At 40.2% G+C, this 27126-nt stretch overlaps 3 protein-coding genes across 10 annotated transcripts; all 3 read left to right on the top strand.

Annotated features, from left to right (window-relative positions):
- LOC122879298 (P2Y purinoceptor 14-like) lies at positions 1 to 7399 on the top strand. Of its 2 annotated transcripts, none has more exons than XM_044203261.1 (4): positions 1 to 72; positions 1497 to 1664; positions 1835 to 2091; positions 3976 to 7399. In XM_044203261.1, exons 2-4 carry the CDS (start codon positions 1515 to 1517, stop codon positions 4685 to 4687), a joined length of 1119 nt encoding a protein of 372 aa, XP_044059196.1. In that variant the 5' UTR covers positions 1 to 72; positions 1497 to 1514; the 3' UTR covers positions 4688 to 7399. The 2 variants fall into 2 exon arrangements, with proteins under 2 accessions (XP_044059196.1, XP_044059195.1); XM_044203260.1 differs by having other exon boundaries at positions 9 to 59.
- A 1885-nt stretch (positions 7400 to 9284) lies between these two features.
- Positions 9285 to 25515, top strand: LOC122879297 (P2Y purinoceptor 14-like). Of its 4 annotated transcripts, none has more exons than XM_044203259.1 (5): positions 9285 to 9432; positions 11901 to 12068; positions 12239 to 12453; positions 13356 to 14897; positions 24288 to 25515. In XM_044203259.1, exons 2-4 carry the CDS (start codon positions 11919 to 11921, stop codon positions 14065 to 14067), a joined length of 1077 nt encoding a protein of 358 aa, XP_044059194.1. In that variant the 5' UTR covers positions 9285 to 9432; positions 11901 to 11918; the 3' UTR covers positions 14068 to 14897; positions 24288 to 25515. The 4 variants fall into 4 exon arrangements, with proteins under 4 accessions (XP_044059194.1, XP_044059191.1, XP_044059193.1 ...); XM_044203256.1 differs by having other exon boundaries at positions 12239 to 12495; XM_044203258.1 differs by lacking the exon at positions 9285 to 9432 and adding an exon at positions 11116 to 11177 and having other exon boundaries at positions 12239 to 12495.
- On the top strand, positions 17398 to 25515 carry LOC122879295 (P2Y purinoceptor 14-like). Of its 4 annotated transcripts, none has more exons than XM_044203254.1 (4): positions 17398 to 17459; positions 21526 to 21693; positions 21864 to 22120; positions 22800 to 25515. In XM_044203254.1, exons 2-4 carry the CDS (start codon positions 21544 to 21546, stop codon positions 23509 to 23511), a joined length of 1119 nt encoding a protein of 372 aa, XP_044059189.1. In that variant the 5' UTR covers positions 17398 to 17459; positions 21526 to 21543; the 3' UTR covers positions 23512 to 25515. The 4 variants fall into 4 exon arrangements, with proteins under 4 accessions (XP_044059189.1, XP_044059190.1, XP_044059187.1 ...); XM_044203255.1 differs by lacking the exon at positions 17398 to 17459 and adding an exon at positions 18668 to 18815 and having other exon boundaries at positions 21864 to 22078; XM_044203252.1 differs by lacking the exon at positions 17398 to 17459 and adding an exon at positions 18668 to 18815.
- Positions 25516 to 27126: the final 1611 nt, after the last annotated feature.

Genomic DNA, 27126 nt, shown 5'->3' with positions numbered 1-27126 from the left:
TGTGAACGCTGTGTAGAAGGAAGTCAATAGATTCTCCCATCAGCGTTTCTCACAGACAGGTGAGTGCTACAGGTAACTCAGTTCTTTGTACTTCTACTGCACTAAAATGACATATTTGTTATATGTATGTACGCACATACATAAGAATTAATCTAGATGGAAAATTAGCATTTTTGTGTTTATTAGCTGATCTGAATTGAACGTCTGTTTACCTGCTGTGGTTACAAACATTAGCAGTGGTAGAAGAAGTATTTAGATCCTTTAGCCGTCCAATATAGTCATGTAAAATACAATGTAAAATACTCCATTACAAGTAAATGTCAAAGCATTCAAAATCCTACTTAAGTAAAAGTACAGAAGTATTTGCTATAAAATGTAGTTAAAAAAGTAGTAAAAATACAGAAAACTAGATGAGGCTGATAATACTTGTACTTGTATTGTACTTTAACTACTGATACTTTAACTACATGACATGTTGGGTTGCTTGTGCCTATGAGATATGATTTTTTTCCCTTTATTATTATTTTAAACAAGAATATAAATGTGATTTTATGTGTTGAGCTGTGTAATGATCATGTGACTGCTGCTGCAGAGTCTGACATTAAACATTTGTTGTAAAAACATAGTTTTTACAACAGATTTATAATTAGATTAATTAGGCTCCCTAATAATGTGAACCTAAAACCGCCCCTGGAGATGAGTAGGCCTATTACAAATTAGAAAATCAAATCATCAAGTCATCATCATGCACTGGTATTAATCCTAGCTCTTATTTATTGAACATTAATTGGTTTAAGGCTTAATTTAGCTGCCATGGTGTCAGACAATGAACTGCCTTTGTAGTCTAATCAGTAAGTATGCTGCTGCTGCTGTGGTGATCTTTCACTTCCCTTTCAGCTTTAGCCAGTTCCTGTATGCAGACTGATGATGTTTAAACGATGATGAAAAATGATGTTCATTTTATTCAATTCAGTTAAATTCAATTTTATTCATATAGTGCCAATTTATAACAGAAATGATCTCATTGCACTTTTCCTATAGAGCAGGTCTAGACCCAACAAATCCCACCATGAGCAAGCATTTGGCGACAGTGGCAAGAAAAAACTTCCTTTTAGAGGCAGAAACCTCGAGCAGAATCAGACTCAGGGAGGGCGGCCATCCGCCGCTGTGTTAGGTTTAGAGAGAGAGAGAGAGAGAGAGAGAGGGAGAGAGAGAGAGGTTTTAGGGGAGAGGGAAGCACAATGCAAATACCACGTAGAATTTTTAAAATAGTAATAATGGTAGTAGTAACATTAATATTAATAAATTAGTAATAATAGGAATGACAGCTATAGCAATAATAATGACAGTATTAGTAACAGATTAATAACAGGGTATCATCTGCATAACAATGAAAGTTTATGGAGTTTTTCTTAATAATATTGCCTAGAGGAAGCAAATATAAAGTGAATAGAATCAACATTACAACATCATTTGTTTGGGTTCAACTCTCTTAGAAACAGAAATCCAGAAACATGAGTGACTTTGGAGGAGTGGGAGTGACCACATCCTTCAACCAGTCTTCAGTGGTCAACCAGATGAATGTCAGTAATTCAACTCATTGCGATCAGGTTGACACCTCGGCCCACCTTTTCTTCATGCTGGTTTACAGTCTGGTGTTTCTGGTGAGTCTCAGATATTCTCATATGAATCTCAGATTCCCTGTTTCTCTGTCTGAGGAAACACTGTGAATTGTTGGCACAATTTCTTGAAGACTTGACCCCAACTGTCAACCCAAATCCTGACTGTAAATGTTATAAATCCAGTTCCTGTCTTCTCCCTGTTTCCTCTGCAGGTGGGTTTGCTCCTCAACGGCTTCACCCTGAAGGTTTACTTCTGCCGAGCTCAGCAGGCATCCAGCAGTGTGACCATCTACCTGAAGAACCTGGCGGCCGCCGACTTCCTGATGAGCCTCTGTCTCCCCATCAGAATCACCAACTACGCCAGCAGCTCCGTCTATGTCCGCCAGGTCTACTGCAACTTTGGTGCCTCCGCCTTCTATCTGAACATGTACGCCAGCATCCTGTTCATGGGTTACATCGCAGCTAACCGGTAGGACTGTGCTGGACAGCGGCGTGGCATTGTGTGCTTGTTATTGGCTGGTATCAGGAGGATCAGTGATCCACATGGAGCACCAAAAATTTTAAAATGAAAAGCTCAACGTTTGGCTTACTCTCTTTCTTGCTGAGACTTTAATTTATTGGTGACCAACATGAAGGAGATAACAGGATAAGATCAAAAGAGAAACTTTTGGAGACACTGAGAAACTAAACTCAGTACTACAGTTTTGAATTATGACTATAATATGTGGTCTCTGCTGCTGCTATTGTTATTTTGAGACTCTTACAGTCATGTATGCTTAAAAACCATAAGGATGTGGTTTGCTAACAGCTTCAACTAAGCAGCCTGTAGTTTTAGTTCTGTCAAAGATATTTTAGAGACGCTACGCTGCTCTGTAGGTAAAAATCTTTAATGTTTGAGTTCAGAGGACCACAGGGCCAGCAAATGCACAACTGAACTCATGCTGCAGTTTTTTAGAAAATAAATATTAAAATTTTTAAACATTTAAGCGTGACAAACATGCAAAAAAAAAAAGAAATCAGGAAGGGGGCAAACACTTTTGCACACCACTGTAACTGTTGCAGAGTCTTATTTGGTTGCTGGTCCATTATGAGCTTTACTGTCTAACAGAGTGGTTTCCTATATTAGTCAAAGATGTTAACAAGGCCAGAAGAGTTTTTGGCCTGATCCATAAAGTGGTCAACCCGAGTAATTAGACATACTGACACACAGATGCAGGAGGCTATACAACAAGACCTTATTCTGAATCTAATCAGCCCGACTTGAGTCCAAGATGGGGTTTTGTTACTACGAACTGAGTGGACCTGTAAAGCCTTCTACTCTGTCTAATGTACAGTATAGCTGCCAGATTGAGCTTTTGGTGTGAATTTGGGCTGATCTGGGCTGAGAAGCAGGTCCAGTTAGAATCATGATCAAGCCAGCATTGGGCCAGTGTCAGAATCAGACCAATGTACTTAATTCATCGTTCATCACAAGTCTGAAATGAACTCAATAGCTGTTCCAGGATGTGAAGCTGTAACCACTGCTGGTAAATCAGACAGTGTGCACTGCAGAGCTGCCGGCTTGTATGTCTGTAGGTCTAAGATTCCAACAGATAGTGGTAACTATTTCGAAACATGTCTGGTTTCAGAGCTGTGGACATCCTGACTTTGCTCTTCAGCTAGACTTTATGTTGCATAAAAAAGGCTTCTGTAATTAAGTAGAAACAGGATTCTCAGCTCATCTTCCAGCAAAATGCAGCTGAATCAGGTGCTTCTCAGCTCAAGGACAACAAATTTTCAGACGACAAAAGGGACACAACTGACAGTAGTTTCAAAACGTTAATCTGTTTCCTATATTAAAAGCTGTTAATATTTAATCAGTCTCATTTGTTAAAATGCAGAAAACACAAAACCATTCAGTGTTTCAAAGAGAGAGCCAGGCTGTTTCCATTTTTGTCCTTGGTTGCTGCGCAAAAGTGATCTCATGAGCACTTGAACGTCAACCAGATCATGTACTCAATGTCCCATGTCAAAAACACAAATAAAAAATTTGGATCTTACAACAACAGTAGGTGAACGCTAAACAGAAAAACATGTTGATTCTATCCATACGTTATCAGTAGCCCAGTATTGAATCTATTTTTGGATGATTTACGTCCAATGCCAACATTTAATGTCAGTACAGGAAGTGGTGTGGAGGTCTGGGTGGTCTTTCCCCAACTTTTGTAGCTGCAATGCACAGATATTGTAGAAGCAAGGATTTTTAAAGACGTTGGCACTGGAAAAAAATTGTCATTGAACATAATCCAGGGTTTTGTCTGGAGACATTGTTGGTTATGATTCATCTTTTGATGCCTGCCTCTGCTCTCTCCAGGTACCTGAAGATCGTCCATCCTTTAGGAACTCACATCCTGCAGACGGTGCGAGCTGCTCACATTATCTCCACGGTAACCTGGGCTTTCCTCTTGGCCACAACGAGCGCCTATGTCATCCTGTCGCTCGTCACCCAGAAACCATTAGACTGTGTCCCCAAAACAGTGAGCTGTGACGTCCTGCACAGTAAACAGCTCAGCCTGTTCTACAAACTCATCCACACCTGCTCTGCTGCCATTTTCCTGCTCATCCTTGTCTCCCTGGTCTTCTTCTACTACAGAGTTTCCCGCAGGCTGTCGCTGGCACAGCAGAGGCAGCCGGTATCCTCTAGCTCCAAGAAGCTTGCCAAGTCACGCAGGAACATGTTGGTGCTGGTCAGCGTCTTCTGTGTTTGCTTTGTCCCTTACCACCTGATTCGCTTACCCTACGCTTTCCTGAGGGGGAATTACTTACAGAACCAGGTGTTCTTCTACCTGAAGGAGCTGACCATCATGGTGTCGGTTCTCAACGTCTGCCTGGACCCGCTCATCTATTTCATCTTCTGCAAGGCTTTCCGGTCCCAGCTGAGATTGGGGAGGGTATTCAGCACCATCCAGGACGCAACGCATGGAGCTAATCTTGAGAGGAGGAGCAGCAGCGGGCGGATGAGCGGCATCAAAATCAACAGGAAGACGTCGCTCAGCACGTCGGCAAAGCAGACCACTGTGCTGTAGCTTAAAAATCACAGACATCAACACCTATGACTGTTGCTAAAACATGACAATTACAACACAACTGCAAATATGTTCCAAAACTGACATCTGCCGGTAAAAAGACCAGCCAATAGGAGATGGCCATTTCAGCACCCTGCTTTTTTAACAGAAGATGTCAGGCTTCAGGCTTGACCACAACAGACTTGTGGTTGGATTTGTTTTACTCGTGCACTTTCGCGGACCCATGTGGCAGCAGGTGATTCTGTTTAAGTGACTGAAAGTTTGAAGGACCTCATTACACAGAAATAATGTAAAGTGATATCAGTAATCTAAAGCTGTGTTTCAAGCCAGTGATGTGAGTACCATCCAATGATTGTATTTCAAGATGAGAAATAGAGAACTCGGCCTTTGTAAACAAGATTTGTGTTATCAGATATGTAAAGTTACCTAAAATTGAGTGAAAGGTTGAATGTTCACTCTTGACCTTGGAAAGTTTGATTTTGTCTTGACAATTTTTTTGTCAATCTAAAAATTCAGTAGTTGCATTTGAAGGGTATTAAATGAGTGCTGCAGATTTAAATGGCTGACTGTACTGAGCATGCAGTGCATTACAAAATTGCGCATCATTGTACAAATGTACAGTCATAAAACTGAACCCTGAGGAACATCCCTATCTACATTGCAGGAACTTAACATCAGACTGAAAAGAAGTGTTTCTCTGCTCTCTCTGGTTGAACGTTGAAAAGTCTGTTTCAGTCTGACGGTCAGACGTGTGCTCTGTTGCACTTGTAACCACACCCAACAGTGATGTCACAAGGTCCTGGAGTACATCTGCACATCACTGCAACAAGGTTAAACCAATGGAGTTCAGCAAAAACAAGATTTTCAGGGGGCATCCCAACCTGAACTTTTATGAACCTCTGAGGCACTGGTGCGAAGGTCTGCCTCGCGTTTTCAGTGCAAACCAGGACATTTTGGATGCACGTCATTAAAAAGGCAACAGACTACGGCAACGCTGTTACGTGCTGTTTGGTAGGCGAGTGCTGTCTTGAGACACACTGGCAGTGGATGAATATTGATAATGATTCATATGTAATGACTTTTAAACATCAGTACCATTAAATTAGAGTGTATGTGCATGATGTGATGTGGATCTTTTAGAATATGAGGAACTAGTCCCCAAAGCCAAGAACAGGGTAAAAAAGACAGAACCTGTGACAATCTAAACATGTTATGTTATGGGTAGTTGATATGTTGTTTTAGTGAAATAGTGTAGTTTGATCATCAGCTGTTTGTGTACATTGCATTATTCACTCTGACATGGTGTTTGTGTTAGTCAATTTCTGCTTGGAAGGTTGTTATTTCCATAACTTTACTTACAACAACCTGTACAGCTGCATCTATCGCATCCTAACTTGCCACCATTTTTATCGCAGTTTTTCTGTTAGTGTACAGCCTTCAGTGAGCAAAACACCAAACCTTTGATGTGGGCAGCGATTCAGAGGTCTGGAACTAGGCTAGAAATTATGCCATGTCTAGAGCTAAATCCAGACTGGTTGGGGCTGAGCACAGAGAACATTTAAAGGAGGGTCGACAGTTATTTGTGTCTAATTTGTTGTTACCCTTATGTAAAGGATAGGTTGTTTTGAAAGATATGGGCATTTTTCCTGTCGCTTTGATAAGTTATTAGTACCTGTAGATGTGCTGGATGAGAACATTATTAGGCCCATTATGTATGTGTGCAATATATACAATATACTCAATACTTAAAAGGCATATGGTACAATGCATTTAGGCTACATGTATTTTGTATATTACATCAGAATACTGTTTACTAACTGGTTCTTCTTCTTATTGTTGTTGTTATAATTAGTAGTAATATTAAAGTATTATAAATGTGGGGGAATCCCTCTCTGGGGGAGAGTTTGGTGCCTTTTCTCACTGATGGGAAGTGACTTAACATCAATTCATCTTGTCTACACTTCCATCAGACAGTTTTCTCACAGAGTCACATCAGGCTGAATGTTGCCGCAGCTGAAAACATTAATAATGGGGAAGTTTGGTTTAGTTGTGCCACTTAACTGACAATAACAGCGACTGTTATCCAAACTCATTCACTTCATTCATTAACTCCTAAGGCTGCCAGCAGAAATAATTGTGTTGTAACAGATACAAATGTACAGTTTAATCTTTGTTTTTAAGGATTTTCTTTTCACCACAGCCCTACCTAAGTCCAAGGAGATATGTTGTTTATGTGACATCATTATCATGTGGTGCTAAATAGATCGTTCTTCTGATGGACATGTATACCCCACCTGGTACTAACATGTATTAACATCTGTATCTGGATCAGAAAAACTCTTTCAACATGCATATGGCATGTGAGTATTATATTAAAATAAAGGGTCCTATTTTCCTGCCTGGGTCCGCCAGGAAATGGTTCATGTTTGTGTGTTGATTTAACAGTTCAGAAGAAATGTTACCTCTTAGTTTATATAATATATTTTCCATATGTTGAAATCAAATGATTATGAATAATTTCTATCCATTTTGACAGTTGTGGGCATGTTTTTGCAGCCACTTCTTAGCTATTTATTTCAAAGCAACCTCAGTCCTTATGCAATTTTTCCCAGACATTGTCTGTTTTTTTTCTTGTGCTAAGGTGGGAGAAGTGTTTAGTGTTGGTGCTCATTGGACTTGCATTTGTCCACTCCAAATAAATGCTAATCTTGCTTCATGTCTCCTTGATGAGTAAAATATGCAACTGTTTGCTGAGAATTCAATTCAATTCAATTACATTTTATTTATGTAGCGCCAATTCACAACAGAAGTTATGTCATTGCACTTTTCCTATAGAGCAGGCCTAGACTGTACTCTTTATAATATTATTTACAGAGACCCAACAAATCCCACCACGAGCAAGCATTTGGCGACAGTGGCAAGAAAAAACTTCTTTTAAGAGGCAGAAACCTCGAGCAGAACCAGACTCAATGGTGGGCGGCCACAGATCCAGACTCTGCAGCTCCGGAGGCAGAAAAACTTGCTGAAAACGACAGAAGGAGAGAGGAGAGAAACGAGAAAGCATAGAACTACAGGAGAGAGAAGATGTTGAAATTAGTAACATGCAGTAATGGGATAAAAATACATACAGATGGAGAGGGAGAGGAGGAAAGAGGTGCATCATGGGAAGTCTCCCGGCAGTCTAGGCAGCCCTAACTATAAGCTTTATCAAAGAGGAAAGTCTTAAGCCTACTCTTAAATGTGGAGATGGTGTCTGCCTCTCGAACCCAAACTGGGATCTGATTCCACAGGAAAGGAGCTTGATAGCTGAAGGCTTTGGTTCCCATTCTACTTTTGGAGACTCTAGGAACAACAAGTAACTTTAAATCCTGGGAGCGCAGTGTTCTAGTCTGGTAATAAGGCATTATGAGATCTTTAAGATATGATGGTACCTGACCATTAAAAGCTTTGTAGGTTAGGAGAAGGATTTTAAATTCTATTCTGGATTTTACAGGGAGTCAGCGCAGAGACGCTAATATTGGAGAAATATGATCTCTTTTCCTAGTTCTTGTCAGGACACGTGCCGTAACAGTCTGGATCAACTGGAGACTCTTAAGTGACATTTTCGGGCAGCCTGATAATAAGGAATTGTAATAGTCCAACCTAGAAGTAACAAATGCATGCACTAGTTTTTTGGCAAGTTCCCTACATCAACTTTATAAGTTGATAATGTGTCAGATTGTGTTTACAGCTTGTTACACTGCCCTCAAGTGGCAAAATCCATTAATGCAGATTTAAGGACTTTTAATTTCCCTGAAATAACCTGAACCTTAACTGCACATAGACTCATGAATGTTTATTGGACTTTAAAGATATAATTGAGGCTTTTCAGATATGCAGAGGAGAAGCAGAACCGCATAGTTTAAATGTATTAATTAGGCTATATCAGTAATTTGCACAACTATAACTGGCAGCCCTGGTATGCCAGCAGCTGCAGCACCAATATACATACATATGCCTGTTTATTGTACCATTGACAGCATATTTAGGGTGATGTATATTAATATTTGGAGCGTTGTTAGCCTGACTCCACCTGCTTATTCTGTATTACTATTAAGGTATTCTCTCTTCCAAATGCACTTTGTTTGCGCACCAGCCTGTGGTCACCAAAACTGCTAACAATATATTAAGAAGTTATAGTTTAGAAGACGTTATATTTATTTATATTGGCGTTATTATAATGTTATTTATATATTTTAATGAAAAACAACACATTAAACAGATTTTTTCTTGTGTAGTACAAAACCATGAAGATTATAAGTAATTTTCAGCTACCTGGACAGGAAACAGAAAGTTGTAACTTGGAAAAATAATTTAAAAAATGTATTTTTTAGTGTTGTACCTGCTGTCTGTAGCTTAAAATAAGTGAACTATAGTCATTTTGAAAGTAACCTTATTTATCACTCAATTGCTGGAATGCCCTTTAACAGCTGACTGTGTGTGTGTACGTGTTTGTGTGTTGCAGGGAGGCATGGCCTGTGGTCAGACTGACGACAGCAACGTGCTGCTAACTGGCAGGAAAACACCTTCCATCTTTCTGCAGCTTCCACAGCTCCGAGCACATGATCTGCACCAATACACAGAATCAAACATACCCCGAGGACCTGAGGAGAACCTGGAGGCCCGGCCAATCCTCAGGGATCCAACACGTGGACTGAGGACCTGTGAGAGGATTACATAAGTTCCCAGAGAGGGCGACACAAGAGGTAAGGGCTCATTCAGGTTTCTTTTTTAACTTTTACAGACTGATGATAAAACTATACTGTGTGTCAAATATCAGATATCATTCACCTCATGATGCAAGTTCCTCCTTCCTTCTGATGATGATTATCTTCACAGTAACTGAAATAACAAGTAATTTGAATCAAAAACAAATACAGGTCAGAGCTTGACTGACAGTTTGAAGGACTTTTTACACAAACTTGAACCTCCGATTTGTTATCAAAGTACCAGACATTTTCTAACACAGTCGTTCAATTTTCTACTGATGATTCAAGCAGGACAGTTTCATGCCGATGAAAGCTGTAGAAGAGCTCCAACTGTTTCCTCACATTGTTTTTGGGAAAAATGAATAGGACTTTTACTTCCCGAACCACAGGCTCCTGAAATAACTCACATTAGAGCAGAGTTAATTTTGTCAACGAAAACCATGATTAAAAATATTAGACTGAAACTAAATAAAATGTACCCTTTGAAACACACTGTAGCTCCTGATTAGTAAAACAGTTTCCTTCAGCAGCCAGTCGTTAATAATTACATTCATTAACATTATGTCTCTGTCAGTAATGTTATCAGATGTTTGTGGTTCTTTTCAAAGCCAAACACATTAACAAACAGCATATGACCAATAAATGACAGTACAAAGACAACAAACAAATCTAAATTAAAATCAAATAGACGCCGTCCGCACTGACAACAAAATAATGTAACTAAAAAACACATTGAGAGACCATCTCTGCACGTCTCCCCATCCAGATTTATTCCCAGGTCTACTATTTGAAAATCAAATCATCATCATGCACTGGTATTAATCCTAGTTCTTATTTAGTAAACATTAATTGGTTTAAGGCTTAATTTAGCTGCCAAGATGTCAGAGGATAAACTTCCTATGTAGTCTTATCAGTTAAGTATACTGCTGCTGCTGTGGTGATCTGTCACTTCCCTTTCAGCTTTAACCAGTTCCTGTATGCAGACTGATGATGTTTAAACCATTTACTGACACTTAATTTAATTCAGTTCAGTTCAATTCAATTTTATTTATATAGCGCCAATTCATAACAGAAGTTATCTTATTGCACTTTTCCTATAGAGCAGGTCTAGACCCAACAAATCCCACCATGAGCAAGCATTTGGCGACAGTGGCAAGAAAAAACTTCCATCTGCCGCTGCCATGTTAGGTTTTGAGAGAAAGAGAGAGAGAGAGAGAGAGAGAGAGAGAGAGGTTTAGAGAGAGAGAGATTTTGGGAAAGGGGATTAGGGTGGGAGAGAGGGAGGCACAATGCAAATACCACCTAAAATTATTAAAATAGTAATTGTAGTGTTAATATGAATATATTAATAATAATAATGATAGACAGCTTTAGGAAAAATAATGTCAGTATCAGTAACAGAGCCAATAACAACAACTGTAGTAGCAGTTGTCGAGCAGGAACACGGGGGCAGCAGGTGGCCCACAACCACAGATCCAGACTCTGCAGCTCTGGAGGCAGAAATACCTGCTGAAAGTGACAGAAGGAGAGAGGAGAGAGACGAGAAAGCACAGAACTACTTTATCAAAGAGGAAAGTCTTAAGCCTACTCTTAAATGTGGTGTCTTCCTCCCGAACCCAAACCGGGACCTGATTCCACAGGAGAGGAGCTTGATAACTGAAGGTTCTGGCTCCCATTCTACTTTTGGAGACTCTAGGAACCACAAGTAACCCTGCATCCTGGGAGCGCAGTGTTCTAGTCAGGTAATAAGGTATTATGAAATCTTTAAGATATGATTGTGCCTGACCATTAAGAGGTCTGTATGTGAGGAGAAGGATTTTAAATAATTCTATTTTGGATTTTACAGGGAACCAGTGCAGACAAGCTAATACTGGAGAAATATGATCTCTTTTCCTAGTTCTTGTCAGGACACGTGCTGCAACATTCAGGATCAAGTGGAGAGTCTTAAGGGACTTATTCGGGCAGCCGGATAATAAGGAATTGTAATAGTCCAACCCAGAAGTAACAAATGCATGCACTTGTTTTTCAGCATCATTTTGAGACAGGAAGTGCCTGATTTTTGCCATGTTGCGTAGGTGAAAAAAGGCATTCCTTGAAGTTTGTTTCATGTGGAAGTTAAAGTATAAATCCGAGGTTCCTTACGGTGGTGCTGGAGGCCAGGGCAATGCCATCTAGAGTAACTATATCTTTAGATAAATTGTCTCGGAGGTGTTTGGGGCCAAGTACAATAACTTCAGTTTTGTCTGAGTTTAACATCAGAAAGTTTCAGGTCATCCAGGTCTTTATGTCCTTAAGGCATGCTTGAAGTTTAGCTAACTGGTTAGTTTCATCTGGTTTGATCGATAGATATAATTGGGTATCATCCGCATAACAATGAAAGTTTATGGAGTGTTTCCAAATAATATTGCCTAGAGGTGAATAAAATCAACATTACAACATCATTTGTTTGGGTTCAACTCTCTTAGAAACAGAAATCCAGAAACATGAGTGACTTTGGAGGAGTGGGAGTGACCACGTCCTTCAACCAGTCTTCAGTGGTCAACCAGATGAACGTCAGTAATTCAACTCATTGCGATCAGGTTGACACCTTGGCCCACCTTTTCTTCATGCTGGTTTACAGTCTGGTGTTTCTGGTGAGTCTCAGATATTCTCATATGAATCTCAGATTCCCTGTTTCTCTGTCTGAGGAAACACTGTGAATTGTTGGTACAATTTCTTGAAGACTTGACCCCAACTGTCAACCCAAATCCTGACTGTAAATGTTATAAATCCAGTTCCTGTCTTCTCCCTGTTTCCTCTGCAGGTGGGTTTGCTCCTCAACGGCTTCACCCTGAAGGTTTACTTCTGCCGAGTTCAGCAGGCATCCAGTAGTATGACCATCTACCTGAAGAACCTGGCGGCCGCCGACTTCCTGATGAGCCTCTGTCTCCCCATCAGAATCACCAACTACGCCAGCAGCTCCGTCCCCGTCCTCCAGGTCTACTGCAACTTTGGTTCCTCCGCCTTCTATCTGAACATGTACGCCAGCATCCTGTTCATGGGTTACATCGCAGCTAACCGGTAGGACTGTGCTGAACAGCGGCGTGGCAAACTTACCCAAATCTACAAACCACCACCTCTAAAGCTCACTAATACCACTGCGTCAGTGTGTAAATTAGTCAGTAAATGGGACTTGGTTTCAGAACAAAAGTCTATTGGTGGCCAGTATGTATTTAACGCTTCATCCAAACAGATCACAGGAGAGACCGAAAACTGTGAGATTGTCTGAGAGAGTCTGTCAAGAACAACAGCAGAGTTGGATTTAGTTAATGACAGTGATGAATTATAACACCTCAGACGCTCAGTTCTGTTTGGTGACCAACATAAAGGAGTGAAACAGGATAAGATCAAAAGACAAAGTTTACTGAGAAACTGATCTCGACAGTTTTGAATTATGACTATAACATGTGGTATCAGCTGGTGCTATTTTTATCTTCATTATAAGGATTCATGAATCATGTATGCTTAAAAACCATTAGGATGTGGTTTGCAAACAACTTCAACTGAGGAGGCCAGCAAATGCACAAATCTGAACTCATGCTGCAGTTTTTAAAATTTTTCTTTATTTATTCTATGTATTTTTCCAATGCATGTTTAGAAAATAAATATTAAAATTAAACATAAATTAAATATTGTTACAACTATTTTCAAGAAGACCACTTCTGAAAAAATGAGGGGTGGAAATTAAATGATAAAATTGAATTAATACATTTGCTCTTAAAATGTAAAGGTGTATTATTGGATTTTATGGCCACTAGGGGGCAGAAGCATTTTTAAAGACGTTGGCACTGGAAAAATTGTCATTGAACATAATCCAGGGTTTTGTCTCGAGACATTGTTGGTCATGCTTATCTACTGACGCCTGCCTCTTCTCTCTCCAGGTACCTGAAGATCGTCCATCCTTTAGGAACTCACATCCTGCAGACGGTGCGAGCTGCTCACATTATCTCCACGGTAACCTGGGTTTTCCTCTTGGCCACGACGAGCACCTATGTCATCCTGTTGCTCCTCACCCAGGAACCATTAGACTGTGTCCCCAAAACAGTGAGCTGTGACGTCCTGCACAGTAAACAGCTCAACCTGTTCTACAAACTCATCCACACCTGCTCTGCTGCCATTTTCCTGCTTGTCCTTGTCTTCCTGGTCTTCTTCTACTACAGAGTTTCCCGCAGGCTGTCGCTGGCACAGCAGAGGCAGCCGGTATCCTCTAGCTGCAAGAAGCTTGCCAAGTCTCGCAGGAACATGTTGGTGCTGGTCAGCGTCTTCTGTGTTTGCTTTGTCCCTTACCACCTGATTCGCTTACCCTATGCTTTCCTGAAGGGACATTACTTACGGAACCAGGTGTTCTTTTACCTGAAGGAGCTGACTGTCATGGCGTCAGTTCTCAACGTCTGCCTGGACCCGCTCATCTATTTCATCTTCTGCAAGGCTTTCCGGTCCCAGCTGAGTCTGAGGAGGGTGTTCAGCACCACCCAGGACGCAACGCATGGAGCTAATCCTGAAAGGAGGCGCAACAGCGGGCAGATGAGCGGCATCAAAATCAACAGGAAGACGTCACTCAGCACGTCGACAAAGCAGACCACTGTGCTGTAGCTTAAAACTCACAGACATCAACACCTATGACTGTTGCTAAAACATGACAATTACAACACAACTGCAAATATGTTCCAAAACTGACATCTGCCAGTAAAAAGACCAGCTAATAGGAGATGGCCATTTCAGCACCCTGCTTTTTTAACAGAAGATGTCAGGCTTCAGGCTTGACCACAACAGACTTGTGGTTGGATTTGTTTTACTCGTGCACTTTCGCGGACCCATGTGGCAGCAGGTGATTCTGTTTAAGTGACTGAAAGTTTGAAGGACCTCATTACACAGAAATAATGTAAAGTGATATCAGTAATCTAAAGCTGTGTTTCAAGCCAGTGATGTGAGTACCATCCAATGATTATATTTCAAGATGAGAAATAGAGAACTCGGCCTTTGTAAACAAGATTTGTTTTATCAGATATGTAAAGTTACCTAAAATTGAGTGAAAGGTTGAATGTTCACTCTTGACCTTGGAAAGTTTGATTTTGTCTTGACAATTTTTTTGTCAATCTAAAAATTCAGTAGTTGCATTTGAAGGGTATTAAATGAGTGCTGCAGATTTAAATGGCTGACTGTACTGAGCATGCAGTTAATTACAAAATTGCACATCATTGTACAAATGTACAGTCACAAAACTGAACCCTGAGGAACATCCCTATATACATTGCAGGAACTTAACATCAGATTGAAAAGAAGTGTTTCTCTGCTCTCTCTGGTTGAACGTTGAAAAGTCTGTTTCAGTCTGACGGTCAGACGTGTGCTCTGTTGCACTTGTAACCACACCCAACAGTGATGTCACAAGGTCCTGGAGTACATCTGCACATCACTGCAACAAGGTTAAACCAATGCAAAAACAAGATTTTCAGGGGGTATCCCAACCTGAACTTTTATGAACCTCTGAGGCACTGGTGCGAAGGTCTGCCTCGCGTTTTCAGTGCAAACCAGGACATTTTGGATGCATGTCATTAAAAAGGCAACAGACTACGGCAACGCTGTTACGTGCTGTTTGGTAGGCGAGTGCTGTCTTGAGACACACTGGCAGTGGATGAATATTGATAATGATTAATATGTAATGACTTTTAAACATCAGTACCATTAAATTAGAGTGTATGTGCATGATGTGATGTGGATCTTTTAGAATATGAGGAACTAGTCCCCAAAGCCAAGAACAGGGTAAAAAAGACAGAACCTGTGACAATCTAAACATGTTATGTTATGGGTAGTTGATATGTTGTTTTAGTGAAATAGTGTAGTTTGATCATCAGCTGTTCGTGTACATTGCATTATTCACTCTGACATGGTGTTTGTGTTAGTCAATTTCTGCTTGGAAGGTTGTTATTTCCATAACTTTACTTACAACAACCTGTACAGCTGCATCTATCGCATCCTAACTTGCCACCATTTTTATCGCAGTTTTTCTGTTAGTGTACAGCCTTCAGTGAGCAAAACACCAAACCTTTGATGTGGGCAGCGATTCAGAGGTCTGGAACTAGGCTAGAAATTATGCCATGTCTAGAGCTAAATCCAGACTGGTTGGGGCTGAGCACAGAGAACATTTAAAGGAGGGTCGACAGTTATTTGTGTCTAATTTGTTGTTACCCTTATGTAAAGGATAGGTTGTTTTGAAAGATATGGGCATTTTTCCTGTACTGATAGTCGCTTTGATAAGTTATTAGTACCTGTAGATGTGCTGGATGAGAACATTATTAGGCCCATTATGTATGTGTGCAATATATACAATATACTCAATACTTAAAAGGCATATGGTACAATGCATTTAGGCTACATGTATTTTGTATATTACATCAGAATACTGTTTACTAACTGGTTCTTCTTCTTATTGTTGTTGTTATAATTAGTAGTAATATTAAAGTAGTATTATAAATGTGGGGAATCCCTCTCTGGGGAGAGTTTGGTGCCTTTTCTCACTGATGGGAAGTGACTTAACATCAATTCATCTTGTCTACACTTCCATCAGACAGTTTTCTCACAGAGTCACATCAGGCTGAATGTTGCGCAGCTGAAAACATTAATAATGGGGAAGTTTGGTTTAGTTGTGCCACTTAACTGACAATAACAGCGACTGTTGTCCAAACTCATTCACTTCATTCATTAACTCCTAAGGCTGCCAGCAGAAATAATTGTGTTGTAACAGATACAAATGTACAGTTTAATCTTTGTTTTTAAGGATTTTCTTTTCACCACAGCCCTACCTAAGTCCAAGGAGATATGTTGTTTATGTGACATCATTATCATGTGGTGCTAAATAGATCGTTCTTCTGATGGACATGTATACCCCACCTGTTACTAACATGTATTAACATCTGTATCTGGATCAGGAAAACTCTTTCAACATGCATATGTCATGTGAGTATTATATTAAAATAAAGGGTCCTATTTTCCTGCCTGGGTCCGCCAGGAAATGGTTCATGATTGTGTGTTGATTTAACAGTTCAGAAGAAATGTTACCTCTTAGTTTATATAATATATTTTCCATATGTTGAAATCAAATGATTATGAATAATTTCTATCCATTTTGACAGTTGTGGGCATGTTTTTGCAGCCCCTTCTTAGCTATTTATTTCAAAGCAACCTCAGTCCTTATGCAATTTTTCCCAGACATTGTCTGTTTTTTTTCTTGTGCTAAGGTGGGAGAAGTGTTTAGTGTTGGTGCTCATTGGACTTGCATTTGTCCACTCCAAATAAATGCTAATCTTGCTTCATGTCTCCTTGATGAGTAAAATATGCAACTGTTTGCTGAGAATTCAATTCAATTCAATTACATTTTATTTATGTAGCGCCAATTCATAACAGAAGTTATGTCATTGCACTTTTCCTATAGAGCAGGCCTAGACCGTACTCTTTATAATATTATTTACAGAGACCCAACAAATCCCACCACGAGCAAGCATTTGGCGACAGTGGCAAGAAAAAACTTCTTTTAAGAGGCAGAAACCTCGAGCAGAACCAGACTCAATGGTGGGCGGCCACAGATCCAGACTCTGCAGCTCCGGAGGCAGAAAAACTTGCTGAAAGCGACAGAAGGAGAGAGGAGAGAAACGAGAAAGCACAGAACTACGGGAGAGAGAAGATGTCGAGTTAGTAACATGCAGTAATGGGATAAAAATACATACAGATGAAGAGGGAGAAGAGGAAAGAGGTGCATCATGGGAAGTCTCCCGGCAGTCTAGGCAGCCCTAACTATAAGCTTTATCAAAGAGGAAAGTCTTAAGCCTACTCTTAAATGTGGAGATGGTGTCTGCCTCCCGAACGCAAACTGGGATCTGATTCCACAGGAAAGGAGCTTGATAGCTGAAGGCTCTGGTTCCCAGTCTACTTTTGGAGACTCTAGGAACCACAAGTAACCCTGCATCCTGGGAGCGCAGTGTTCTAGTCAGGTAATAAGGTATTATGAGATCTTTAAGATATGATGGTACCTGACCATTAAAAGCTTTGTAGGTGAGGAGAAGGATTTTAAATTCTATTCTGGATTTTACAGGGAGTCAGTGCAGAGAAGCTAATATTGGAGAAATATGATCTCTTTTCCTAGTTCTTGTCAGGACCCGTGCCGCAACAGTCTGGATCAACTGGAGACTCTTAAGTGACATTTTCGGGCAGCCTGATAATAAGGAATTGTAATAGTCCAACCTAGAAGTAACAAATGCATGCACTAGTTTTTTGGCAAGTTCCCTACATCAACTTTATAAGTTGATAATGTGTCAGATTGTGTTTACAGCTTGTTACACTGCCCTCAAGTGGCAAAATCCATTAATGCAGATTTAAGGACTTTTAATTTCCTGAAATAACCTGAACCTTAACTGCACATAGACTCATGAATGTTTATTGGACTTTAAAGATATAATTGAGGCTTTTCAGATATGCAGAGGAGAAGCAGAACCGCATAGTTTAAATGTATTAATTAGGCTATATCAGTAATTTGCACAACTATAACTGGCAGCCCTGGTATATGCCAGCAGCAGCTGCAACACCAATATACATACATATGCCTGTTTATTGTACCATTGACAGCATATTTAGGGTGATGTATATTAATATTTGGAGCGTTGTTAGCCTGACTCCACCTGCTTATTCTGTATTACTATTAAGGTATTCTCTCTTCCAAATGCACTTTGTTTGCGCACCAGCCTGTGGTCACCAAAACTGCTAACAATATATTAAGAAGTTATAGTTTAGAAGACGTTATATTTATTTATATTGGCGTTATTATAATGTTATTTATATATTTTAATGAAAACAACACATTAAACAGATTTTTTCTTGTGTAGTACAAAACCATGAAGATTATAAGTAATTTTCAGCTACCTGGACAGGAAACAGAAAGTTGTAACTTGGAAAAATAATTTAAAAAATGTATTTTTTAGTGTTGTACCTCCTGTCTGTAGCTTAAAATAAGTGAACTATAGTCATTTTGAAAGTAACCTTATTCATCACTCAATTGCTGGAATGCCCTTTAACAGCTGACTGTGTGTGTGTACGTGTTTGTGTGTTGCAGGGAGGCATGGCCTGTGGTCAGACTGACGACAGCAATGTGCTGCTAACTGGCAGGAAAACACCTTTCATCTTTCTGCAGCTTCCACAGCCCCGAGCACATGATCTGCACCAATACACAGAATCAAACATACCCCGAGGACCTGAGGAGAACCTGGAGGCCCGGCCAGTCCTCAGGGATCCAACACGTGGACTGAGGACCTGTGAGAGGATTACATAAGTTCCCAGAGAGGGCGACACAAGAGGTAAGGGCTCATTCAGGTTTCTTTTTTAACTTTTACAGACTGATGATGAAACTATACTGTGTGTCAAATATCAGATATCATTCACCTCATGATGCAAGTTCCTCCTTCCTTCTGATGAAGATTATCTTCACAGTATCTGAAATAACAAGTAATTTGAATCAAAAACAAATACAGGTCAAAGCTTGACTGACAGTTTGAAGGACTTTTTACACAAACTTGAACCTCCGATTTGTTATCAAAGTACCAGACATTTTCTAACACAGTCGTTCAATTTTCTACTGATGATTCAAGCAGGACAGTTTCATGCCGATGAAAGCTGTAGAAGAGCTCCAACAGTTTCCTTACATTGTTTATGGGAAAAATGAATAGGACTTTTACTTTCCGAACCACAGGCTCCTGAAATAACTCACATTAGAGCAGAGTTAATTTGTCAACGAAAACCATGATTAAAAATATTAGACTGAAACTAAATAAAAAGTACCCTTTGAAATCGGGAGCTATGATGAAATGTGTTACATTTTTCGACAATGTATAAAACTAAAAGTGAATAAAGTGAAAGACGGACAAATGGACAAGTGAACTAATTACTGTGCAATGCAAAGTCTTCTTCAATGACCTGCGGAATCACACACTGTAGCTCCTGATTAGTAAAACCTTCAGCAGCCAGTCGTTAATAATTACATTCATTAACATTATGTCTGTGTCAGTAATGTTATCAGATGTTTGTGGTTCTTTTCAAAGCCAAACACATTAACAAACAGCATATGACCAATAAATGACAGTACAAAGACAACAAACAAATCTAAATTAAAATCAAATAGACGCCATCCGCACTGACAACAAAATAATGTAACTAAAAAACACATTGAGAGACCATCTCTGCACGTCTCCCCATCCAGATTTATTCCCAGGTCTACTATTTGAAAATCAAATCATCATCATGCACTGGTATTAATCCTAGCTCTTATTTAGTAAACATTAATTGGTTTAAGGCTTAATTTAGCTGCCAAGATTTCAGAGGATAAACTTCCTATGTAGTCTTATCAGTTAAGTATACTGCTGCTGCTGTGGTGATCTGTCACTTCCCTTTCAGCTTTAACCAGTTCCTGTATGCAGACTGATGATGTTTAAACCATTTACTGACACTTAATTTAATTCAGTTCAGTTCAATTCAATTTTATTTCATAACAGAAGTTATCTTATTGCACTTTTCCTATAGAGCAGGTCTAGACCCAACAAATCCCACCATGAGCAAGCATTTGGCGACAGTGGCAAGAAAAAACTTCCATCTGCCGCTGCCATGTTAGGTTTTGAGAGAAAGAGAGAGAGAGAGAGAGAGAGAGAGAGAGAGAGAGAGAGAGAGAGAGAGAGAGAGGTTTAGAGAGAGAGAGATTTTGGGAAAGGGGATTAGGGTGGGAGAGAGGGAGGCACAATGCAAATACCACCTAAAATTATTAAAATAGTAATTGTAGTGTTAATATGAATATATTAATAATAATAATGATAGACAGCTTTAGGAAAAATAATGTCAGTATCAGTAACAGAGCCAATAACAACAACTGTAGTAGCAGTTGTCGAGCAGGAACACGGGGGCAGCAGGTGGCCCACAACCACAGATCCAGACTCTGCAGCTCTGGAGGCAGAAATACCTGCTGAAAGTGACAAAAGGAGAGAGGAGAGAGACGAGAAAGCACAGAACTACGGGAGAGAGAAGATGTCGAGTTAGTAACATGCAGCATAACTAAGGGATGTTTCAGGACTCACCTGAGCCAGCCCTAACTATAAGCTTTATCAAAGAGGAAAGTCTTAAGGCTACTCTTAAATGTGGTGTCTTCCTCCCAAACCCAAACCGGGACCTGATTCCACAGGAGAGGAGCTTGATAACTGAAGGTTCTGGCTCCCATTCTACTTTTGGAGACTCTAGGAACCACAAGTAACCCTGCATCCTGGGAGCGCAGTGTTCTAGTCAGGTAATAAGGTATTATGAAATCTTTAAGATATGATTGTGCCTGACCATTAAGAGGTTTGTATGTGAGGAGAAGGATTTTAAATAATTCTATTTTGGATTTTACAGGGAACCAGTGCAGACAAGCTAATACTGGAGAAATATGATCTCTTTTCCTAGTTCTTGTCAGGACACGTGCTGCAACATTCAGGATCAAGTGGAGAGTCTTAAGGGACTTATTCGGGCAGCCGGATGATAAGGAATTGTAATAGTCCAACCCAGAAGTAACAAATGCATGCACTTGTTTTTCAGCATCATTTTGAGACAGGAAGTGCCTGATTTTTGCCATGTTGCGTAGGTGAAAAAAGGCATTCCTTGAAGTTTGTTTCATGTGGAAGTTAAAGTATAAATCCTGATCAAAAATAACTCAGAGGTTCCTTACGGTGGTGCTGGAGGCCAGGGCAATGCCATCTAGAGTAACTATATCTTTAGATAATGTGTCTCGGAGGTGTTTGGGGCCAAGTACAATAACTTCAGTTTTGTCTGAGTTTAACATCAGAAAGTTTCAGGTCATCCAGGTCTTTATGTCCTTAAGGCATGCTTGAAGTTTAGCTAACTGGTTAGTTTCATCTGGTTTGATCGATAGATATAATTGGGTATCATCCGCATAACAATGAAAGTTTATGGAGTGTTTCCAAATAATATTGCCTAGAGGTGAATAAAATCAACATTACAACATCATTTGTTTGGGTTCAACTCTCTTAGAAACAGAAATCCAGAAACATGAGTGACTTTGGAGGAGTGGGAGTGACCACGTCCTTCAACCAGTCTTCAGTGGTCAACCAGATGAACGTCAGTAATTCAACTCATTGCGATCAGGTTGACACCTTGGCCCACCTTTTCTTTATGCTGGTTTACAGTCTGGTGTTTCTGGTGAGTCTCAGATATTTTCATATGAATCTCAGATTCCCTGTTTCTCTGTCTGAGGAAACACTGTGAATTGTTGGTACAATTTCTTGAAGACTTGACCCCAACTGTCAACCCAAATCCTGACTGTAAATGTTATAAATCCAGTTCCTGTCTTCTCCCTGTTTCCTCTGCAGGTGGGTTTGCTCCTCAACGGCTTCACCCTGAAGGTTTACTTCTGCCGAGTTCAGCAGGCATCCAGCAGTATGACCATCTACTTGAAGAACCTGGCGGCCGCCGACTTCCTGATGAGCCTCTGTCTCCCCATCAGAATCACCAACTACGCCAGCAGCTCTGTCCCCGTCCTCCAGGTCTACTGCAACTTTGGTGCCTCCGCCTTCTATCTGAACATGTACGCCAGCATCCTGTTCATGGGTTACATCGCAGCTAACCGGTAGGACTGCGCTGGACAGCGGCGTGGCAAACTTACCCAAATCTACAAACCACCACCTCTAAAGCTCACTAATACCACTGCGTCAGTGTGTAAATTAGTCAGTAAATGGGACTTGGTTTCAGAACAAAAGTCTATTGGTGGCCGGTATGTATTTAACGCTTCATCCAAACAGATCACAGGAGAGACCGAAAACTGTGAGATTGTCTGAGAGAGTCTGTCAAGAACAACAGCAGAGTTGGATTTAGTTAATGACAGTGATGAATTATAACACCTCAGACACTCAGTTCTGTTTGGTGACCAACATAAAGGAGTGAAACAGGATAAGATCAAAAGACAAAGTTTACTGAGAAAATGTTTCTTTATTTATTCTATGTATTTTTCCAATGCATGTTTAGAAAATAAATATTAAAATTAAACATACATTAAATATTGTTACAACTATTTTCAAGAAGACCACTTCTGAAAAAACGAGGGGTGGAAATTAAATGATAAAATTGAATTAATACATTTGCTCTTAAAATTTAAAGGTGTATTATTGGATTTTATGGCCACTAGGAGGCAGAAGCATTTTTAAAGACGTTGGCACCGGAAAAATTGTCATTGAACATAATCCAGGGTTTTGTCTGGAGACATTGTTGGTTATGATTCATCTTTTGACGCCTGCCTCTGCTCTCTCCAGGTATCTGAAGATCATCCATCCTTTAGGAACTCACATCCTGCAGACGGTGCGAGCTGCTCACATTATCTCCACCGTAACCTGGGTTTTCCTCTTGGCCACGACGAGCGCCTATGTCATCCTGTCGCTCGTCACCCAGAAACCATTAGACTGTGTCCCCAAAACAGTGAGCTGTGACGTCCTGCACAGTAAACAGCTCAGCCTGTTCTACAAACTCATCCACACCTGCTCTGCTGCCATTTTCCTGCTCGTCCTTGTCTCCCTGGTCTTCTTCTACTACAGAGTTTCCCGCAGGCTGTCGCTAGTACAGCAGAGGCAGCCGGTATCCTCTAGCTGCAAGAAGCTTGCCAAGTCTCGCAGGAACATGTTGGTGCTGGTCAGCGTCTTCTGTGTTTGCTTTGTCCCTTACCACCTGATTCGCTTACCCTACGCTTTCCTGAAGGGACATTGCTTACGGAACCAGGCGTTCTTCTACCTGAAGGAGCTGACTGTCATGGCGTCAGTTCTCAACGTCTGCCTGGACCCGCTCATCTATTTCATCTTCTGCAAGGCTTTCCGCTCCCAGCTGAGTCTGAGAAGGGTGTTCAGCACCACCCAGGACGCAACGCATAGAGCTAATCCTGAAAGGAGGCGCAACAGCGGGCAGATGAGCGGCATCAAAATCAACAGGAAGACGTCACTCAGCACGTCGACAAAGCAGACCACTGTGCTGTAGCTTAAAACTCACAGACATCAACACCTATGACTGTTGCTAAAACATGACAATTACAACACAACTGCAAATATGTTCCAAAACTGACATCTGCCGGTAAAAAGACCAGCCAATAGGAGATGGCCATTTCAGCACCCTGCTTTTTTAACAGAAGATGTCAGGCTTCAGGCTTGACCACAACAGACTTGTGGTTGGATTTGTTTTACTCGTGCACTTTCGCGGACCCATGTGGCAGCAGGTGATTCTGTTTAAGTGACTGAAAGTTTGAAGGACCTCATTACACAGAAATAATGTAAAGTGATATCAGTAATCTAAAGCTGTGTTTCAAGCCAGTGATGTGAGTACCATCCAATGATTGTACTTCAAGATGAGAAATAGAGAACTCGGCCTTCGTAAACAAGATTTGTTTTATCAGATATGTAAAGTTACCTAAAATTGAGTGAAAGGTTGAATGTTCACTCTTGACCTTGGAAAGTTTGATTTTGTCTTGACAATTTTTTTGTCAATCTAAAAATTCAGTAGTTGCATTTGAAGGGTATTAAATGAGTGCTGCAGATTTAAATGGCTGACTGTACTGAGCATGCAGTGCATTACAAAATTGTACAAATGTACAGTCACAAACATCAGACTGAAAAGAAGTGTTTCTCTGCTCTCTCTGGTTGAACGTTGAAAAGTCTGTTTCAGTCTGACAGTCAGACGTGTGCTCTGTTGCACTTGTAACCACACCCAACAGTGATGTCACAAGGTCCTGGAGTACATCTGCACATCACTGCAACAAGGTTAAACCAATGGAGTTCAGCAAAAACAAGATTTTCAGGGGGCATCCCAACCTGAACTTTTATGAACCTCTGAGGCACTGGTGCGAAGGTCTGCTTCGCGTTTTCAGTGCAAACCAGGACATTTTGGATGTACGTCATTAAAAAGGCAACAGACTACGGCAACGCTGTTACGTGCTGTTTGGTAGGCGAGTGCTGTCTTGAGACACACTGGCAGTGGATGAATATTGATAATGATTCATATGTAATGACTTTTAAACATCAGTACCATTAAATTAGAGTGTATGTGCACGATGTGATGTTGATCTTTCAGCATATGAGGAACTAGTCCCCAAAGCGAAGAACAGGGTAAAAAAGGCAGAACCTGTGACAATCTAAACATGTTATGTTATGGGTAGTTGATATGTTGTTTTAGTGAAATAGTGTAGTTTGATCATCAGCTGTTCGTGTACATTGCATTATTCACTCTGACATGGTGTTTGTGTTAGTCAATTTCTGCTTGGAAGGTTGTTATTTCCATAACTTTACTTACAACAACCTGTACAGCTGCATCTATCGCATCCAAGCTTGCCACCATTTTTATCGCAGTTTTTCTGTTACTGTTTTTCTTAAGATGATGTCCCATTCTTAATTCTGACAATAAAGCCCTGATTGGGTTGTTTGTGTCTTCAACCAGGGAAACTATGGCATTACTTTTGTGCCTTTATTATGCAATCAAAAAATAGGTTCCAAAAGTTTTGCGAATGCAAAATGTTGACAAAGAAAGATTTATAGTTCACCAATCATTTCTCACATTTTACACAAAGATGCGTCTTTTGTAGTTCCCACCCATGAGATTTCAGCTCAACGTTTTGGATTTAAACAAAACTTTTGGATGAATTTTTTAATTACAAAATAGTGAGTGTGGATGGTTTTCTCAAACCTATTTTTTTGCATAATAAAGACACAAAAGTCTTTATTATGAGAGTTTGGTGACTTTTCTCACTGATGGGAAGTGACTTAACATCAATTCATCTTGTATACACTTCCATCAGTCAGTTTTCTCACAGAGTCACATCAGGCTGAATGTTGCCGCAGCTGAAAACATTAATAATGGGGAAGTTTGGTTTAGTTGTGCCACTTAACTGACAATAACAGCGACTGTTGTCCAAACTCATTCACTTCATTCATTAACTCCTAAGGCTGCCAGCAGAAATAAATGTGTCGTAACAGATACAAATGTACAGTTTAATCTTTGTTTTTAAGGATTTTCTTTTCACCACAGCCCTACCTAAGTCCAAGGAGATATGTTGTTTATGTGACATCATTATCATGTGGTGCTAAATAGATCGTTCATCTGATGGACATGTATACCCCACCTAACATGTATTAACATCTGTATCTGGATCAGGAAAACTCTTTCAACATGCATATGGCATGTGAGTATTATATTAAAATAAAGGGTCCTATTTTCCTGCCATCGCAAAGCTGGCAAGTTTTAAATACTCTTTATTCATGCTATTCATACAAGCAGTTCATGAGAAATTGCATAATTACAGCATGACAAAATAGATTTTTTCCAGTTACTGAAAGTACTACACCCAATGAGTAAAACTATCTCAGTTTAACTCATATAACAGGAAATGGTTCATGATTGTGTGTTGATTTAACAGTTCAGAAGAAATGTTACCTCTTAGTTTATATAATATATTTTCCATATGTTGAAATCAAATGATTATGAATAATTTCTATCCATTTTGACAGTTGTGGGCATGTTTTTGCAGCCACTTCTTAGCTATTTATTTCAAAGCAACCTCAGTCCTTATGCAATTTTTCCCAGACATTGTTTTTTTTCTTGTGCTAAGGTGGGAGAAGTGTTTAGGCTGATTAGGCGGAAAGATTTTGGTGCTCATTGGACTTGCATTTGTCCACTCCAAATAAATGCTAATCTTGCTTCATGTCTCCTTGATGTGTAAAATATGCAACTGTTTGCTGAGAATTCCATTCAATTCAATTACATTTTATTTATGTAGCGCCAATTCACAGCAGAAGTTATGTCATTGCACTTTTCCTATAGAGCAGGCCTAGACTGTACTCTTTATAATATTATTTACAGAGACCCAACAAATCCCACCATGAGCAAACATTTGGCGACAGTGGCAAGAAAAAACTTCTTTTAAGATGCAGAAACCTCGAGCAGAACCAGACTCAATGGTGGGCGGCCACAGATCCAGACTCTGCAGCTCCGGAGGCAGAAAAACTTGCTGAAAGTGACAGAAGGAGAGAGGAGAGAAACGAGAAAGCACAGAACTACGGGAGAGAGAAGATGTCGAGTTAGTAACATGCAGTAATGGGATAAAAATACATACAGATGGAGAGGGAGAGAAGGAGAGAGGAAAGAGGTGCATCATGGGAAGTCTCCCGGCAGTCTAGGCAGCCCTAACTATGAGCTTCATCAACGAGGAAAGTCTTAAGCCTACTCTTAAATGTGGAGATGGTGTCTGCCTCCCGAACCTAAACTGGGATCTGATTCCACAGGAGTGGAGCTTGATAACTGAAGGCTCTGGCTCCCATTCTACTTTTGGAGACTCTAGGAACCACAAGTAACCCTGCATCCTGGGAGCGCAGTGTTCTAGTCTGGTAATAAGGTTTTATGAGATCTTTAAGATCTCATAAAACGATTGTGATGAGATATGATCGTGCCTGACCATTAAGTGCTTTGTAGGTGAGGAGAAGGATTTTAAATTCTATTCTGGATTTTACAGGGAACCAGTGCAGACAAGCTAATATTGGAGAAATATGATCTCTTTTCCTAGTTCTTGTCAGGACACGTGCCGCAACATTCAGGATCAAGTGAAGAGTC

Source organism: Siniperca chuatsi, linkage group LG7 (assembly GCF_020085105.1).
Source record: "Siniperca chuatsi isolate FFG_IHB_CAS linkage group LG7, ASM2008510v1, whole genome shotgun sequence".
Classification (NCBI taxonomy): Eukaryota; Metazoa; Chordata; class Actinopteri; order Centrarchiformes; family Sinipercidae; genus Siniperca; species Siniperca chuatsi.
This window is presented reverse-complemented; position numbering and strand designations above follow the sequence as displayed.

Coding starts and splice junctions, on each gene's coding strand:
- LOC122879297 (XM_044203256.1), top strand. CDS start 11,919: ATGAGTGACTTTGGAGGAGTGGGAGTGACCACGTCCTTCAACCAGTCT. Junction 12,069..12,238: donor TTTACAGTCTGGTGTTTCTG/GTGAGTCTCAGA, acceptor TTTCCTCTGCAG/GTGGGTTTGCTCCTCAACGG. Junction 12,496..13,355: donor GGTTACATCGCAGCTAACCG/GTAGGACTGTGC, acceptor TTCTCTCTCCAG/GTACCTGAAGATCGTCCATC.
- LOC122879298 (XM_044203261.1), top strand. CDS start 1,515: ATGAGTGACTTTGGAGGAGTGGGAGTGACCACATCCTTCAACCAGTCT. Junction 1,665..1,834: donor TTTACAGTCTGGTGTTTCTG/GTGAGTCTCAGA, acceptor TTTCCTCTGCAG/GTGGGTTTGCTCCTCAACGG. Junction 2,092..3,975: donor GGTTACATCGCAGCTAACCG/GTAGGACTGTGC, acceptor TGCTCTCTCCAG/GTACCTGAAGATCGTCCATC.
- LOC122879295 (XM_044203254.1), top strand. CDS start 21,544: ATGAGTGACTTTGGAGGAGTGGGAGTGACCACGTCCTTCAACCAGTCT. Junction 21,694..21,863: donor TTTACAGTCTGGTGTTTCTG/GTGAGTCTCAGA, acceptor TTTCCTCTGCAG/GTGGGTTTGCTCCTCAACGG. Junction 22,121..22,799: donor GGTTACATCGCAGCTAACCG/GTAGGACTGCGC, acceptor TGCTCTCTCCAG/GTATCTGAAGATCATCCATC.